We start from the raw sequence: 15,528 nt of genomic DNA on the forward strand, positions 1-15,528 counted from the left end.
AAGTAAAGTTATGCGTGCAATTTAAAAACAGTAAAAAATGCATTTATATCCGTTTATGTTCAGTCGACGTAATAAATAAATATAGCACTATAAACTACCAAAATCTCCGGTTGGGGGGAGAGGGGACAGAAATTTAAAAAATCAACAACTGTCATGGCAGCTGCCGCTCAGTTTTGATTCTGTTCGCTCTCGGTTCGGTACAAAGAGTTCTGAATGATTTATGTGCATGTTTGCTTGGAGTTGTGACTGCTAATATCAGTGGCGTGGAAATAATACTGTTGACGGTGGTAAAAAACACAGAGATTTTCTCGATTGTTTGACAGATCGCATGTTGCACGATAGATCATGGAAAGGCACGAACACACATGGCACATCCTCGTCCCCCCCCCCCCTTTTTTTTTATGACTTGTTGCATGTGTCTTTCCTGGTGTTCGTGCCCGTTGGGTCTCTATCACATATAATATCAGCTTGCCTTCACCGCTATCTCTCAGTCACAGCCTCTCTCCGTATGCTGTCAGTTCCTGGGGTGAACAATTATCCTACTCCTCCAGATTTCTGCTGTAACCTGAGCGTGTCACCATGTCTGACGACGAGGAGATCACCTACGTAAAAAGGCAGAAGATCGTTCACTATGGAAGCTTGGAAGAGAAAGAGAGGCAGAGATTGGCAGATCAGGATGCTGCTGATGAAGGAAGCGATGATGAACCCATCAGCATGGATCTCAGGGCTGCCATTGCTTCGGGCAATATCAACATATCAGATGGTAAATAGCATTTTGTATTGTACAGCAATTGTACAGAAGTCGTAGTCTGGAATTAGGATGGGGAAGTGTCTTGTCCCAGAAGGCACCGTTGGTAACACGGGCAACTGCCAACTGAGACTAACCTGTACATACAGGGTGTGTTCGTTTATTAAACTCGCGCGAACCGCGAGTCGGAGTCGTGACGTATGAGAGCCATCGTACGTCATCGACTCTAGCGACCCACCTCGAAAGGAGAGTCGCTGCGAGTCGACTCTTGAGCACCTCCAGCGTTCAATCCTCGAATTTTAGGACAGGAGTTAGTGTCACGTGGGCGACGTCATGAGAGCCGCGCCGCGGCATTTTCGCCCACCAAGAGTCTACTCTCTCGGCTCTCGAGTTGTTCGAGTCGAATAAACGAATGCAACCATAGATGCAAACACCCAACTTGGACTAACCTAATAATAAACCAACCAGCGTGCTGCACTATGTCATGTCCGCCCTTCTAAGCTTAACTGCTGCAAAAAGGTGGCTTTCGTTCGCTAGTACAACTTTGACAGACATCGAAAACACGTGAAATAGATCTGGAGGAGAAACATGCGGCCGCCCTGGACTGTGGTTTCGCCACTGGACATTGACGATGACGGTCGTATGGCCATCGCTACGAATAAAGATTCTAGAAGGGCGTGTGGTCGAATCAGGACATGACATTTTGGCAACAAAGGGTGCTGGACGACAACTCCCAGGGCTGATAAACGTTGACAGTGTTGTGAGGATCTTCGCTATTTCAACTGATAATTTCTTCTGTAGATATTTGAAACACATTTACACAGCCAAGAATTGTCTGTTGTGTGTGTGTGCAGCTAAGAATGAAAAGGACGTGCGTAAATTCCGAGCCTAAATTGGTTTTGTTTTGTTTCTTTGTTTCTTTTTATTGCACAATCATTTTTATGAACAGAACACTGACAGCTTGAATGCATGGTGAAGGTTGCACGCTACGGTCTGACTTTTAGTCTTTTCCGCAGAGTACATGGAAATGGAAGAGGAAGTGGTCAGCAAGGACAAACAGCAGCTTCTAGAAGAATTTGAGAGAAGAAAAAAGGTACCACAATGATCCGGATCCATTATTATGTCCAGTCGCTATTATCAAGAGCACCAAAAGGCTCAGCTCTGCAGAACAGTGTGGATGGGACGCACGTGGCACCAGAATAGTCTGTGTCTTCGGGATTTATGTTTTTAGAAAATTTGGGAGTTATTTCAGGAGCCGTAATGCAGATACTCAGGCGATTTGGGATGGAGAAGCAGATTTTTGAGCGGAACATTAAAAAAAGCGCTTCTCGCATTCTAGATGAACATTAGATGCAGAACAGTTGTGCTGAGTGTGCAATGCTCAGCATTCTCCTGTGCCCATATTGCTGGCTGAGTTGGCACTTTGCAAGTTCATTTTTGGGTTATACCTTAAGTAATGATGATGGAAATTTGGGGGGGGGGGGGGGGGTAAAAACAGGTTTTACCAGGTCTTGCCCTGGTTCTTTTCTGTAATTTGAATTGGAAGCTGTCAAGCCTCATGTTAAACGTGCTAACAACTCTCTTTTTATTTTAAAAGTAAAGTCGAAGCAATTAATAATTCTTCGCTAATAGCCTAATAGTGTGGGTGGTAGCATAAGCACTCGTACCTTCCTAAATCGAAGTCAGTTGGTAATTAATGTAGTTCTAAGAAAAAAAAGAGTGTACTATGTGCCGAGATATGTCAGGACATATGTCGACGGGCTCCATCGCAATGTATTTTAATTAGTTCAGTGTACGTTCACAATGTATTTTAAATGCAGCAATGCGGTTGCGATGTATTTTAATTGAGCGCACTTTCTGGATTTTTGTACTTGCGGCGTTCACTGTTTCCGAAAATGTGTAGACATCATGCTTCCGTAACGTGGGCTTTTTTGGCACAGTATTTAAAGCATTAGATAGAATTAATTTAATTATGTTGAATGTCGTTTTAATGCGCTAATGATCGGCTCCGCCTCTAACACATCGTTTTTTTCCCTCCCGTTCCATCAGGCCCGTCAAATCAATGTTTCTACGGATGACACACAAGTGAAGGCCACACTGAGGGAACTTGGAGAACCCATATGTAAGTGTTTGTCCAGACAAGGAAATAGTTCCCTCATTGTCTGACTTCTTGATTAACACGAGTCAAGTTAAAGTATGAAATCAACCTGCAGCCCTTACTTTTTGGAGGTGACCAAAAATGGGTAGCGGTGTGCAAGTCTGAATATTTGAACTCAAATTAAACATCAAATCGAACGGGAGGAAAATTCCGAATACCGAATCGAATATCGAATGTTTGTGTAAATTTACAATATGTGACTTTCGCACTAAGAGCTTCCATTTTGTAGCCCATGGCTTTAGTGTAATCTTTTGGCATTAACTGTCACAAGATGAATGTGTTTCCCATTGATCATGCAACCGGAATTGGAGATTGCAAATGCAATTGGGAAAAAGAACAGCTTGAAAATGTAAGAACATAGGCGTTTTTACCAGGTAAATAAACCGTAAGATGTTATTACACCGTACCTCCAGTTTCGCAGTAAATAATTATTCTTTCATTTGGGTTTTTAGGTATAGGATTTTCTTTCTGTCCTTGGTGCATGTCATATGCTTAGAGCCTGAAGTTTTAGTGTTTTACCCGATTGTTCCCCGAATTTGCACCCCGAATGGAAGGTTGCCTCTTTAGGGTGAAGCCCGATTTTTACCCGGCAAATTGCCCTCACTGGGATGTCTGTAGGAATGCACTAACTTACTTGTTTGGCAGAAAAATTCAGTTACATCACCGTTTGCACCAAACCTGTACAGTCGGTTTGAGTAACTGAGCCCGATTTCTTCCCGAATTTAGCATACCGGAACTTTTTTTCGTCCGAATTTGCCCGAATTTAGTGCACATGCTTATTTACCCGATTTTTACCCCCGAATTTAGAAAAAAATATTACCTGAAAACTTCAGGCTCTACATATGCTCTTAGTCTTTATGACCACTGTCCGTGAGAACGGTCGTGGTCACATTAACGAAGTTCGACCGAATTGCAACGCAGTGTGGGAAAGTTTCTGGATCTTTTTGTGAAACTCTAGCACAATGAGACACCAAATGCGTCGCAGGTCTGTTTGGCGAGGGTCCGGCGGAGAGACGAGAGCGTCTCCGTCACCTGCTGGCTCAGATCGGTCAGGACGCCATTAGACGGAAGCAGGAGGAAGAGCTGCAGCGGGAGCGCGAGGCAAGACGGGAAGCGGCAGAAACCACCTGGTACCACGAGAGCACTCAAGAACTGCGCAAGTGTCGTGTCTGGATAGCTCGGTACTCGTTGCCCCGAGCACGGGTGCGCATTGCCAAGTCGAGAGAGGAGCCTCAGGGTGCACTTTCAGACTCGCAGATACATGCAAAGAGACAGGAGCTCTATAAAACTCTCAGGGTGTGTGAACTCTCTTTTTCAAGTATAATAGCGTTTGCAATCATTTAGTGTACCCCAATCCTTTCGTTAAAGCGGGACTCCGCAACAAAATCACTACAAATAATGTGGTATATCCGTAATCTTTGGGTGTCAGGAACATGCGTACAAAATATCTCGGTTCAAAGCTGCGTAGATTTTACTCAAACAAATTATTACGAAGCGAGCGCTTCGCCTCTGTAAAGCGAGAGGGCGCTGAAAGCAACGCACCACTGGCATCATCTGGCAAGGGAGAAAAAAATGCAGGCTTGGAAGCAGACGACAATGCTGGGTGATGTCACGGAGTCCTCCTCCAGGGGAACCGTGGTACTATGGAGCTTCGCATTTCCGATCTTCGCATTTGTCGGTTTCGGCTTGGTAGTGTCATCATTTACAAATTAATTACTCACGCAGAATGAATGCGAGTGTTGTATTCGGTACCGAGTGGGTAGTTCGTGTTCGGTATCCTTGTGAAGTCTCCCTTTAATTGTTAGCAATCACTTTAAGCTGGTTCTGCACACTTCCTCAAGTCCAAGGTGAATGAGATAGGGCACGCAAACATAATTCTAGATTGTAGGAGAACAGTACGAGGCAAACGCAAGACTGAACTGTGTTGCACGAGCCCACTAAGACAGTTTGTCTCCGAGCGGGAGCGAGTGTAAAGTTAAGAGGAACCGTGCGTCAAACTGTCTGTTTCTGTGTCAACATTGAAATGTTGCTCCTTATTTGGGAGGAGGACCAATGAGGTCACTCAATGAGCAATAGGGGAAAGAGGGAAACTGGGGAGCTGCACAAGCAGGTGGTCGACTTGCATAGCGTCTATCAGTCCATATGTTTGTTTGTTTGTTTTTTCAGTTTTGTTTGACAGAACAGATGTTCCTAAACAATACCAGAGCTTTACCTCCGACTTGTACCAAAGCTTGTACTAGCGGTGCGATACTGTTATGTGGAGAAACCTGACCCTGCCACCATTGTACGCCTTTACGTCATGGCGCACCAAATGGAATGCCAATGATCGGCCGACGTTCCTTTGCGCGAGCCTTGTGCTACCCTAACACAGGGAGGCACTGGAAACGCGCCGACGGCCACACAGCTGTGTAGAATGCCCAGCATTCTCCAATCCTTCTCATAGGTCTTGTCCCTAGTGTTGTCTATACATTGGTGGCCGAATTTGCACTTTACCAAGTTCATTTTCGTTAAAACTAGCGGTTATCCTGAATATTAAAATGCACCATGCAAAGCGAATAATTCAACATATGCATGAATATAGCAGAATTCGATTTTGAAAATCGCCACGGTGCGCAGCTGTGGCAATGCGCGCAACCAGCTGCCCGTGTCGCTTTGACATCACTACAGTACGGCCCACTAACTGGTTTAGAAAAACGTTGTCTGCTACTTAGAAAGAAATGGGAGAGAAACGAAAAAAAAAAAAAAGAGAGACGGGAAACGCGAACCGCGATTGGAGCGTGGTCGCCCTTTTGAACCGTAATGACATCACCGGTGACGTTCTCGTCCTCTTCCTCCTCATTTTACCCTACAGAGCGTGTTGAGCGGGCATACACGTGTGTCGATGTTCGGGCGTATTTTTTATACAAAAATATTACATACAGAGATCCTTTTATGAAGTGTGATATCCAGTCACGTCTTTTCATAATGCCTCAGAAACAGGAAATGATTGCTTTCTGTGCTCCTCTAATATACAAGGTCCTAATTGTATAGGACTTATTGGCAATGGTTGAACCTGTAGCCAGAATTACTGGAGCTTGTTTGTTTGTATGTACTTATGATCCTGCATGACTGAGAGGAGCAATTTGTTATAGCTGCGTATTAATGCGCATCAACGCATGAATGAAAACAAGAAAAAGTGTGTAAATGGACAAGAAGGTGTCGAGCGGGAGGAAGAATTCTTGAGGAACGGAAGGTTATTCCTTCGGTCATAACCCTGAGCGTTTGGCAGTTTGAAGTGGGCCTTTATAGGTTTTATGGGCTGTGATACGCATTTGTTGCTTTTAATGATGCGTAATGTCATTATAATAGTTATCGAGTTGTTTTGCTTTATACTGTGCTGTGTCAAATGTATACTGTAAACGTATTTGTATTCCCAGTGTATGAATTTTGGAAATTTTGCGACCACTAAAATGTAGAGGAGTGCGAATATAGAAATTTCCGAATACGAATTGAATTCGAATACAATGTATCTGCAAAATTGTCCTTCGAATGTCGAATCGAATACAGTTAAACCTCGATGTAACAAAGTGTCAAAAATTTCGGAAAATTTCGTTACATCGAGAAATTCGTTACATCGAGTACGCGGCTCCGCGATGTTAGATACTCTCCAAAACATGAAAGAAAGAGCACGGTAAACGGAGAAAGCAATGTTTAATCGTGTCTGAGAACTTAGACGCACATGAGTCATCCGTATACGACTCCGTTACATTCCCAGGGTTGATTCTGTACGAAAGTAGTCCGTTAACTTCGCCTGGGACAACCGCATGAGAGACGGCATAACGGATTGCTCATACATCCATATCGCATTCACCGCTCGTTCATTGCTCTCAGTACAACAAGCATATCGGCGAAGAACGTCTATAGCGTCCATAACTTCACTCGTAGTCGGTAATGGCGGGTCCGTATCGTCATCCTCGTTATCACTGTCTGCATTCCCGCGGACACTTTCGACGATGGCTGCATCTGTGAACTCTTCTGTTGCGGTCACACTGTCGTCTCCACGAATAAAATCTTGAAGCGTGACGTCCTCAGGTACGATGTCTTTCTCCGTGCACAAAGATCTCCAGGCAGACACCAGAGCCGGTGGCAGAACCTCATCACTGTCAGCGGCGGCTCCAACAGCGTCGCTGCATGAGCGGTCTTCCTGTCGGTGAATTCCTGCCTTCCGAAAGCAGTTGACAATAACGTCAACTTTCGTTGCTTGCCAAGCTGCCGACAGCATTTGTACAGCTTGAAGCACCTCAACTTTGAAGTCCCTCTTCTGGTGTAAGTTGAACAACAGCCGCTCGATCAGACGGTGTCTGTACGCGCACTTGACGCTGTGAATTATGCCTTGATCCAAGGGCTGGATTTTTGAAGTGCAGTTCGCAGGAAAGAACTGCAGTTCCACGTTGTCGAGCTTGGTACCTTCTACATGGTGTGCTGAGCAGTTATCCAATAGAAGACATATCTTCCGTCCAGTCCGCTTCATATCGCGGTCCAGCTCACGAAGCCAGTCTGAGAAGAGTGCCCTGGTCATCCAGGCTTTTGAGTTGGAAACATACTGCACGGGTAGTCGTTTGGCATCCTTGAAACTGTGTGGTCTTTTGCTCTTCCCAATCACGAGAGGGACGCGTTTGTCCGATCCATCCATGTTCACGCACAACAGGACTGTCAGACGTTGCTTGCTCTGTTTGCCTCCCACACAGCTGTCACCTTTGATAGTCAGCGTCCTATTTGGTAGCATTTTAAAGAAAAGTCCGGTTTCGTCTGCGTTGTAAATGTCCCTGCTTTCATACCGGGCCAAGATGTGCGGCAATTTGTCCTCAAGCCATGAATTGGCTCCACTGAAGTCGGCTGATGCACCTTCGCCGGCAATGACTTTGCCGACTATGCAGTGTCTGCCCTTAAAGCGCTGCAGCCATCCTGCGCTCGCTTTGAAATCTTCGCACCCTAAAAGACACGCCAAGTCTTTCGCCTTTTGCTGGACTACGGCACCGCTCAGTGGAACGTTTCTTGCACGCATGTCAGTAAACCAAGCAAACACAGCCTTATCCACGTCGTCGAACGAAGCGGTTTTCAACCGCTTCCTCTGGGCGTTAGTTCCGGACTGTACAGCGTTCACAATGTTTTCTTTGGCCTTGAGGATCGTTGACAGGGAACTCTGTGGAATGTTGAAGCGATCAGCTACGTCCTTCTTCTTCTCTCCGCTTTCAACAGCTGTAATGATGGCTAACTTCTCCTGTAGAGACAGGACCTTTCGTTTTCGACACGCACTCATGACAACACACGTGGTCTGCGGTCGTGCCTCCGAGCAGTCAAGACAGGAAAGAACAGAGAGTTATGGAGGGAGGAAGCGACAGGCACCCGAGGAGGCCGAGGGAGAGGGGGAAGGTGACGTGTAAAAAGCGGGTCATTGACATCGCCAAGGACCGCGGGAAATCCCCGAGGAGCGTTCTGCTCCTGTTTGACAAAAGTCCGCGGCTTTTTTTGGTCCCGTTTTTTTGGAACATCGTCTTGAAAACTTCGTTACACCGAGAAAGAACATGGAAGCGACTTCGTTTAATCGAGCGAAAAAATACATTGAGTTCAATGGGGAAGAGGTTGAGGAAACAGGAAACTTCGTTACATCGCGGATTTCGTTACATCGGTGTTCGTTAGATCGAGGTTTAACTGTATCACAACATAGGATTCTTTCATTTCACAGCAAAAATCTGTGTTTGTGCCTCAAAGCTTTGTCGCAAGTAAAATCGCTCCGTCCGCGTCTTGATATCATCTGGAACAACAGTTAGTGCAGTTTCGAATGACTTTGCAGCGTTATTGTCGTCCTAGTTGGCACTTTTGACGTATGGTCGCAGAGCACCGGAGTTAGAGAAACTATGTCTAAAAATCGTCACGTCCCACTCCTCTATTATCGTTGTCATCCCACGCAACTACGATTCTATTATACATCGCTGACTACCAATCACAAAATTTAATACACAGGAATAACTTTGCAAGCAACTGAATGAGCAGTTTGCAAAAATTAATACGTGGCAAATAAAATATGTTTACAGTATTATGTATGCGCAAATATTTTATGCTGCTGCGAAGTTGCTTCCTCTAATCCTCGATGTAATTTCCTTGCATGCATGTTGATGAAATAAATAAACCTTGTTGCAGTCCGTGAACATCAGCTGCAGTCAGATCGGGGACACACGGCCAATCTCATTCTGCGAATTCAGTCCCAACTCACAAATGCTGGCGACGGCATCATGGTACGCTACTTGTTGAGCACTCGCATGCAAGTCAGATTTGTATCGTAGATCACACGTACGATTTTGCATCTTTAGGAGCGGCCTCTGTAAGCTATGGTCCATACCGGACTGCCAGCATATAAGGACACTAAGAGGTAGGCGCACAACTTTCTGTCACCTTTTTGAGTGTTCCACGATGTTTTTAGAAAAGACTGCTCAGTGGGAATGTCATTATGTCATTCCTTTGAATGATGTATCTTGAAATGCCATTCAACAACAACTTTATTTTTAAGATGATGAATGGTGGTGATGTGGGGAATATCGAGCCGCTTCACAATAAAGATCGAAGTCCTATTGTGTCCAAAAAAGGTCAAAAGAACTTTGAGGGCAGAGCGTTGGTGGGCTGGATTTGGCCGGGGGACCAAACAATTTTGACAGAGAGAAGGGTGCGAGAGTTCAGTGGCATTCAGTTTCCAATGTGACAGGTTTACTACATATGTAATTGTATAAGAAAGTGAGGAAATTTTAGGAGAGTCGGTGCTTTGTCCAGCGTTAATTTCTCGAGCCATTCTGTAACTTTGTTGGCTTTGCCCCCGAATTAATTGAAGAGTTCAGCCTGAGTCCTTGTTGCAAGACTCGTATTAAATCATCGCCTATCATGTCTGTCTTTCCATCAGCTGCATAAAACTTGTTTCCTGTATGTGGGTGATTTTTTTTTTTTGTCTTGCATTTGTCAAGCTTTGAAATCTTCCTGAACACATTGATTTTGCCAAACAAACAACTATGCAGGATGCATTGAGTTTCTTTTTCTCTATTACAACTTCCAAGGTCACAACTGTAATGTGGGAGCCATAGTGTTTCACCCAAGGTCAACCGGCACACTTTCATCCAAATCTCTCAACATGGCATCGTGTTCATCAGATGGTGTAGTCAACTTCTGGAACTTGGAGAGGTACTAAACTACAGACTAACTACTAGATCCCACGTTGTACATGGTGTAAAGCCTATAAAAGAATAGTACTACTTGAAAGAAGAAGAAATTGCCATGAAACTAAATTGGGAGGGGGATTCTCATGTGATTATATCACTGACTATGCTTATAATTGTTTCACATGCATTTCCTTCCTTCCTTTTTTTTTTATAGTGAGGAGCCCATCAGTAGCTTGAAAGGGGCGTGTCCACACAGGGTCTCCAGGGTTGCCTTTCATCCATCCGGAAGGTTTCTGGCTTGTTGCGTGTAAGTTATGCAGAACTTGTGCTAGAGGTACAGAAACCGAGAAAAACGCATTCCACGTTCGTTTTATCTTCTGACGTCAGGCTCACTGTCTTCTTAGTGCTCACCCATATTTGTTCAGGAGTGCTTTGTTGAAGAAAGAAAGCCGCGTATCAGTGCTCACAACCATGGCAGTGTCCGCGCAGGAGAGCTCATAGTATGCCGACGGACAATTTTAGACATTCCAGCTGTGAGAACAATAGAGACAGCAACAACAGCGACGGCTATATTATGACTTATTACGATTATTATACGGTGTCCCGCCATAATTTGGGTTTTGATAGTGCAAATGAATGTGAGAATTGGCTGCCCAGAACAAAAGGTCTATAATTAGGGCCATGTATTCCTGGGTTTGATTCCTTTTGAAAACCCGGTTTTATTTCAGGAGCAATAAAACAGGGTAAAATTGGGCAGTATCAGGTGGAAAAGCACATTTTTGGGTCGGGTTAAAAAAAAGAAAAGAATGCTTCCCGCATTTTAGATGAACACGAGATACAAAGCAGTTATGCTGAATGTGCTGTGCCTAGCATTCAGCAGTGCCTGTATTGGTGTCTCAATTGGCACTTTGCCAACTTACCTCCCAGGTTCTCTTGGATTTTATCTGAAATAATGGTGATGCATATGAAGGTGTAAAAATGTGTTTTACTGAGTTTACAAACAAAACACAAGGCCCTATCTAGTGTAATTGGAGGCTCGAGGTTTAGGGTTTAACTCGTTTCTGCCGAATTTTTGCACCCACACAGCAACAGTAAACAAACAGCAACAACTTGCTTTGATTATGATGATGATGATTGAGAAGCTTGATATGTCCATTTACGTTTCCTGCCTTCTTTTCCATTTCCGGCATTGCATTGCATTACAGCTTCGATAACTCATGGCGGCTAGTCGATTTGGAGACAGAAATGGAGGTTCTTCACCAAGAAGGGCACAGCAAAGCAGTTTATGACATCAGCTTCCAGTGTGATGGCTCTCTTGCTGCTACAGGGTGACCTTAAAATGCATCTCATTGTTTTCACGTTTCTGTTACATGGCACACATGTGGTTGTCCGAGCTAAGCGTGAGAAGCAGTGTACACGTTTTCTTTTGTTTTCCCAATAGTGGGATGGACGCATTTGGTCGAATATGGGACCTCCGCACAGGACGTTGCATAATGTTCCTCGACGGTCACCTCAAGTCCGTCCTCAGTCTTTCGTTCTCTCCAAACGGGTAAGCAGTGTCGGTGGTACTGACGCGCTTTCATAGTTCTCCAATTCTGCTAACCCTGTGTGAATAATCAAATTTTGAAAATGCTAAAGGAAATAATTGTGTGCTACAGGTTTTCTCGGCGATTTTAATCCGTGTGCCAGCTAAATTAATCCATGCCCCATAAAGTTTGCATGGCACATGGATTAATTTCGATGGCACTTGGATTAAAATCGGCGGGAAAACCTGTAGATTCGGATTCCGAACAAGATGTTTGTTCATACCGTATTTGCTCGCATATTTGCGCCATTGCATAATTTCTGCACCCCCCCTCGGCGTATTTTCACTGGTAGGCAGAGCGGTACAAGTGCCGCGACGTTTTGCCTCCCGACTGCTGCCCGGTATACCGGCACGGCCGGTTGCCGGTAGGAATGTGATACCGGCAGCCTTTTGCCGGTATTTGTGGCTCTAGACCTATCATAGGGGCTTTTACCTGGTTTTCCCTTCAGCATTCCACTAGAGCTTGAATAAATCACAGACCCAACTCCGTGCAGTCACCAGTTGTTTCCTTAGTTATTCATCATTATTATTATCATTGTTTTCTTGAGCGAGTACGCTTGTTCTTTCTTTCTTTCTCTCTCTCTCTCTCTATGTATGCTCTCCACCCCTCACCCACTTTCCCTTTCCTGCAAACATTTCCTCCTTCCCTCTATCCCACCTCTTCTCCCTCAGCCGGTATTTTTCACTACGAAAGGTGGCAACCCTAACCGGGAGCCTGAATGATCAGCGTGCAAAATTTTGGAATTTTGTGTCGCACAAATATCATCAGGAACGTTCCAGCGCAGTTGGCACACCCCCAACTTTTCTGACGTTTTGGGGGAGATTAAGTGCATAAATTATGCGAGTAACTGGAGAATGTACATAATACTTAGCTACTACAGCCCCCAGAGTTGTTCTTCCTTTTTTTCCACTCCATGGAGATGCCGACCTTGTGAATACATGAACATGGTTAGGGTTAGGGCCTGAAGTTTTAGGGTTTAACGCGATTCTTCCCCGAATTTGCACCCAGAATTAAAGGTTGCATCTTTAGGACGAAACCAGATTTTTACCCGGCAAATTGCCCTCACTGGAGACGTCTGTAGGAATGCACACTAACTTGTTTGGCAGACACAGTTGCGTCATCGTTTGTACCAAACCAATTCTGTTAGTCTGAGTAACTGGGCCTGATTTCTAGCTGGATGTAGCATACTGGAAGTTTTCCCAGCCAAATTTGCATGAATTTAGAGAACACGTTTGTTTACCCGATTTTTACTCCCCAAATTTAAAAAAAAAATCCCCAAAACTTCAGGCTCTAGTTATGTTAAGAAATCTCGTAGCTTAATGCCAACGTTCCTAGGTACGAATTGGCCACCGGAAGTGAGGATAATACGATCAAGGTGTGGGACTTGAGGCAGAGAAAGTGCGAGTACACTATTCCAGCACACACCAACCTGGTGTCGAGGGTAATCTTTGAAAGTGAGTGTGCCAATTAGTCACTGCGTTCCAGAGTGTCCATGCAGGGCCTTCATCTTCGATTTTTTTTTGCAGAGAAGACCGGAGAGTATCTCGTAACGACGTCCTATGACAACACAATAAAGGTGAGCAAGCTAGCGTGCTAATTAATTAATTAGCAGGAGCATGTTAATGCATGTAGTTCATTTTGAAGTTCAGGCATTGTTATGAACACTCTCATGGGCTGGCATGGACGAGGACGACAGTTACCATCTTGATAGTGTCCTGCCCGCTGCGGTGTTGCCAAACAATACCATAAATGGGTGTTGTTTCTGTTTCTCTAATCTTTTTATTTTCTTACCAGTAGGCAATACACTGGTAGCACAACAATATAGTTAAAAACAGATTAAAAACACGATGTTTCGCACTGCCAGTGTACTGACGATGTATTGCCGGTGCGTTACCGGCCCGTGGTAATGAAGAATGTGCCCCACTGGCATTGGACTGGTCTTAGTAAAAGGCACTTAGACCGGAAAAGTCCAACCCCGAGTACGTGTTATTTCTTCCAGATTTGGTCCAACCCCGAATGGACTCCCATCCGTAACCTCAGTGGCCACGACGGAAGGATAATGGGAGCCGACATTTCCCACAACGGCAAGTACCTGGCCACATCGTCTTTCGACCGGACGTTCAAGCTCTGGATGCCAGAGTGATTCTTTGTAAATAAAGTCACCATTGTTCATACATACTCGGTTGCCTTTTAGATTTGTTGGGTTTGATAACGACGCGGCGACTTTAAAAATCCAACCTAAGCTCCAAGCTGTCATCTTGATTATCCATCCATCCATATGATTATGTAGCACCAAATTGAAACGACGCGTACGTGATGAAATGTGCACTGAAATATGTAACACATTCTGAAATTTATCACCTAAACATAAAGTGAGCTACAACTGTGTTGAATGAAAGAGGGAGAGAAGGCATTGTGCTGGACTTCTTCAGTATTGGAGGCATTGGGTGAACACAGCATCCTCCATCGTGCCTGCAACTTTTGTCATGTTAAAGCTTAAGAATGGCATTGTCTGTACCTCTGTTTCTTCCTTTACTAAAAGAGTTACTAAGCTTTTCAGTGAGTTCCCACTCTCTTTTCATTCAGTGATTTTAGGCACTTGAGGCTCTGTGTCTTCAGTTTTCCAGCCCCAGTACATCAATTTCCGTCGAGCTCCCTAACCCGCAGAAGACAACATAGTGTTTGAAACACTGTATATATAATTTATTTAGTGCATTCCTATACGTTTCACAAAACTTGTGTTTGTAGTGAAATGTTAGTAGGACATCTTACAAATTTCTCCTTCAGCACCTGAGGTGCCACTCTTAGGCTGGCAGCGAGATAAGATAGCGTATAATGACCAGATAAAATAGCATATACGCAGGCAAGCTGGTGGACTGATCTGTGATGATAAAAGCCCGAGCTTGGACGCAACACTCAACAACCAAGATGTAGCGCACACGAGCTTGCACGTACTGGCATAGCCGGAGGGTTCAAACACGGGCGTACTGAGAGGTGGGCAAGGGGGGGGCCGTGGCCCCTCCTTAAACTGCAGGGTCGCTTGTCAAAATAGCTGCACGCTTTAGTCATATGTCGTAATGACTATTCTCAAATGTTGTAATAGGAACCTCCTGGACACCCACACAGAGCGCAATGTACTCCTCCAGAAAAATAATTTGGTAGGGGGGTGGGGGGTTTGCACGCGTGCCCCCCGCCCTTGGAAAAAATCCTGGGAATGCCCGTGGGTTCAAACCCTTCCGATATCGTACTTTTGGTAGTGCATTTGGGAGTGGAAAACGTGGGAAGTCCTCCTCCCCCATGTAAAGTCCCATGTAAGAACCTCTCCCTAAATATCAATATTAATATAAATATGCAAGCTGTGTGGCAATGAAAGAAAATGTGAAAGTTTTGCAAAACTATAACAGGAACAAGCGCAACTATAGACTTGTGGAAAGTGGTCACAGCAGCAGCATCCAGAAAAATATTTCGTTGGGGTTCCACGGAAACTACATGGGGAGAGTGACTTCCTTCTCCCAAATACACTACCGGAATAATTATTCCGAAACCGCGGGGGGGGGGGGGGATTAGCTACCAAATCCCCTGCTTCCATAGAGCCTGAGCTAGAGTTACTAGATATTTCAAGGAGCTTCCGAACATTACATATGGTTTATTCGGTTTATCCAGACCTACGGAAGGCCGTTGCAAGGAAAAGAGTGAAGGTGGGGGCATTCGTTATAGCAGCTTTATGTATCAGTGCACAGGAAAAAATGAGCGGGGGATGTGCGGGTAAATTATCACTGCTGAATGTTTGTATTGCGACCCTTTTGAATGTTTCGAACATGGTTTCCAACGTCGTCTGCTCCGAGGCCGCGC

General features: G+C 44.8%; 1 protein-coding gene across 2 annotated transcripts; it reads left to right on the top strand.

Annotated features, from left to right (window-relative positions):
- The first annotated feature begins 158 nt into the window (after positions 1-158).
- On the top strand, positions 159-13,854 carry LOC135375148 (U4/U6 small nuclear ribonucleoprotein Prp4-like). 2 transcript variants are annotated; one of them, XM_064607871.1, is made up of 14 exons: positions 159-287; positions 552-763; positions 1,765-1,841; positions 2,798-2,870; positions 3,892-4,202; positions 9,087-9,181; positions 9,257-9,315; positions 9,989-10,112; positions 10,305-10,397; positions 11,296-11,418; positions 11,532-11,639; positions 13,012-13,130; positions 13,203-13,252; positions 13,676-13,854. In XM_064607871.1, the coding sequence occupies exons 2-14, from the start codon at positions 580-582 to the stop codon at positions 13,817-13,819; spliced, it is 1,560 nt and encodes a 519-aa protein (XP_064463941.1). In that variant the 5' UTR covers positions 159-287; positions 552-579; the 3' UTR covers positions 13,820-13,854. The 2 variants fall into 2 exon arrangements, with proteins under 2 accessions (XP_064463941.1, XP_064463943.1); XM_064607873.1 differs by having other exon boundaries at positions 177-197.
- The last annotated feature ends 1,674 nt before the right edge of the window (positions 13,855-15,528 follow it).

The sequence above is a fragment of the Ornithodoros turicata genome, unplaced genomic scaffold (assembly GCF_037126465.1).
Source record: "Ornithodoros turicata isolate Travis unplaced genomic scaffold, ASM3712646v1 ctg00000829.1, whole genome shotgun sequence".
Taxonomy (NCBI): Eukaryota; Metazoa; Arthropoda; class Arachnida; order Ixodida; family Argasidae; genus Ornithodoros; species Ornithodoros turicata.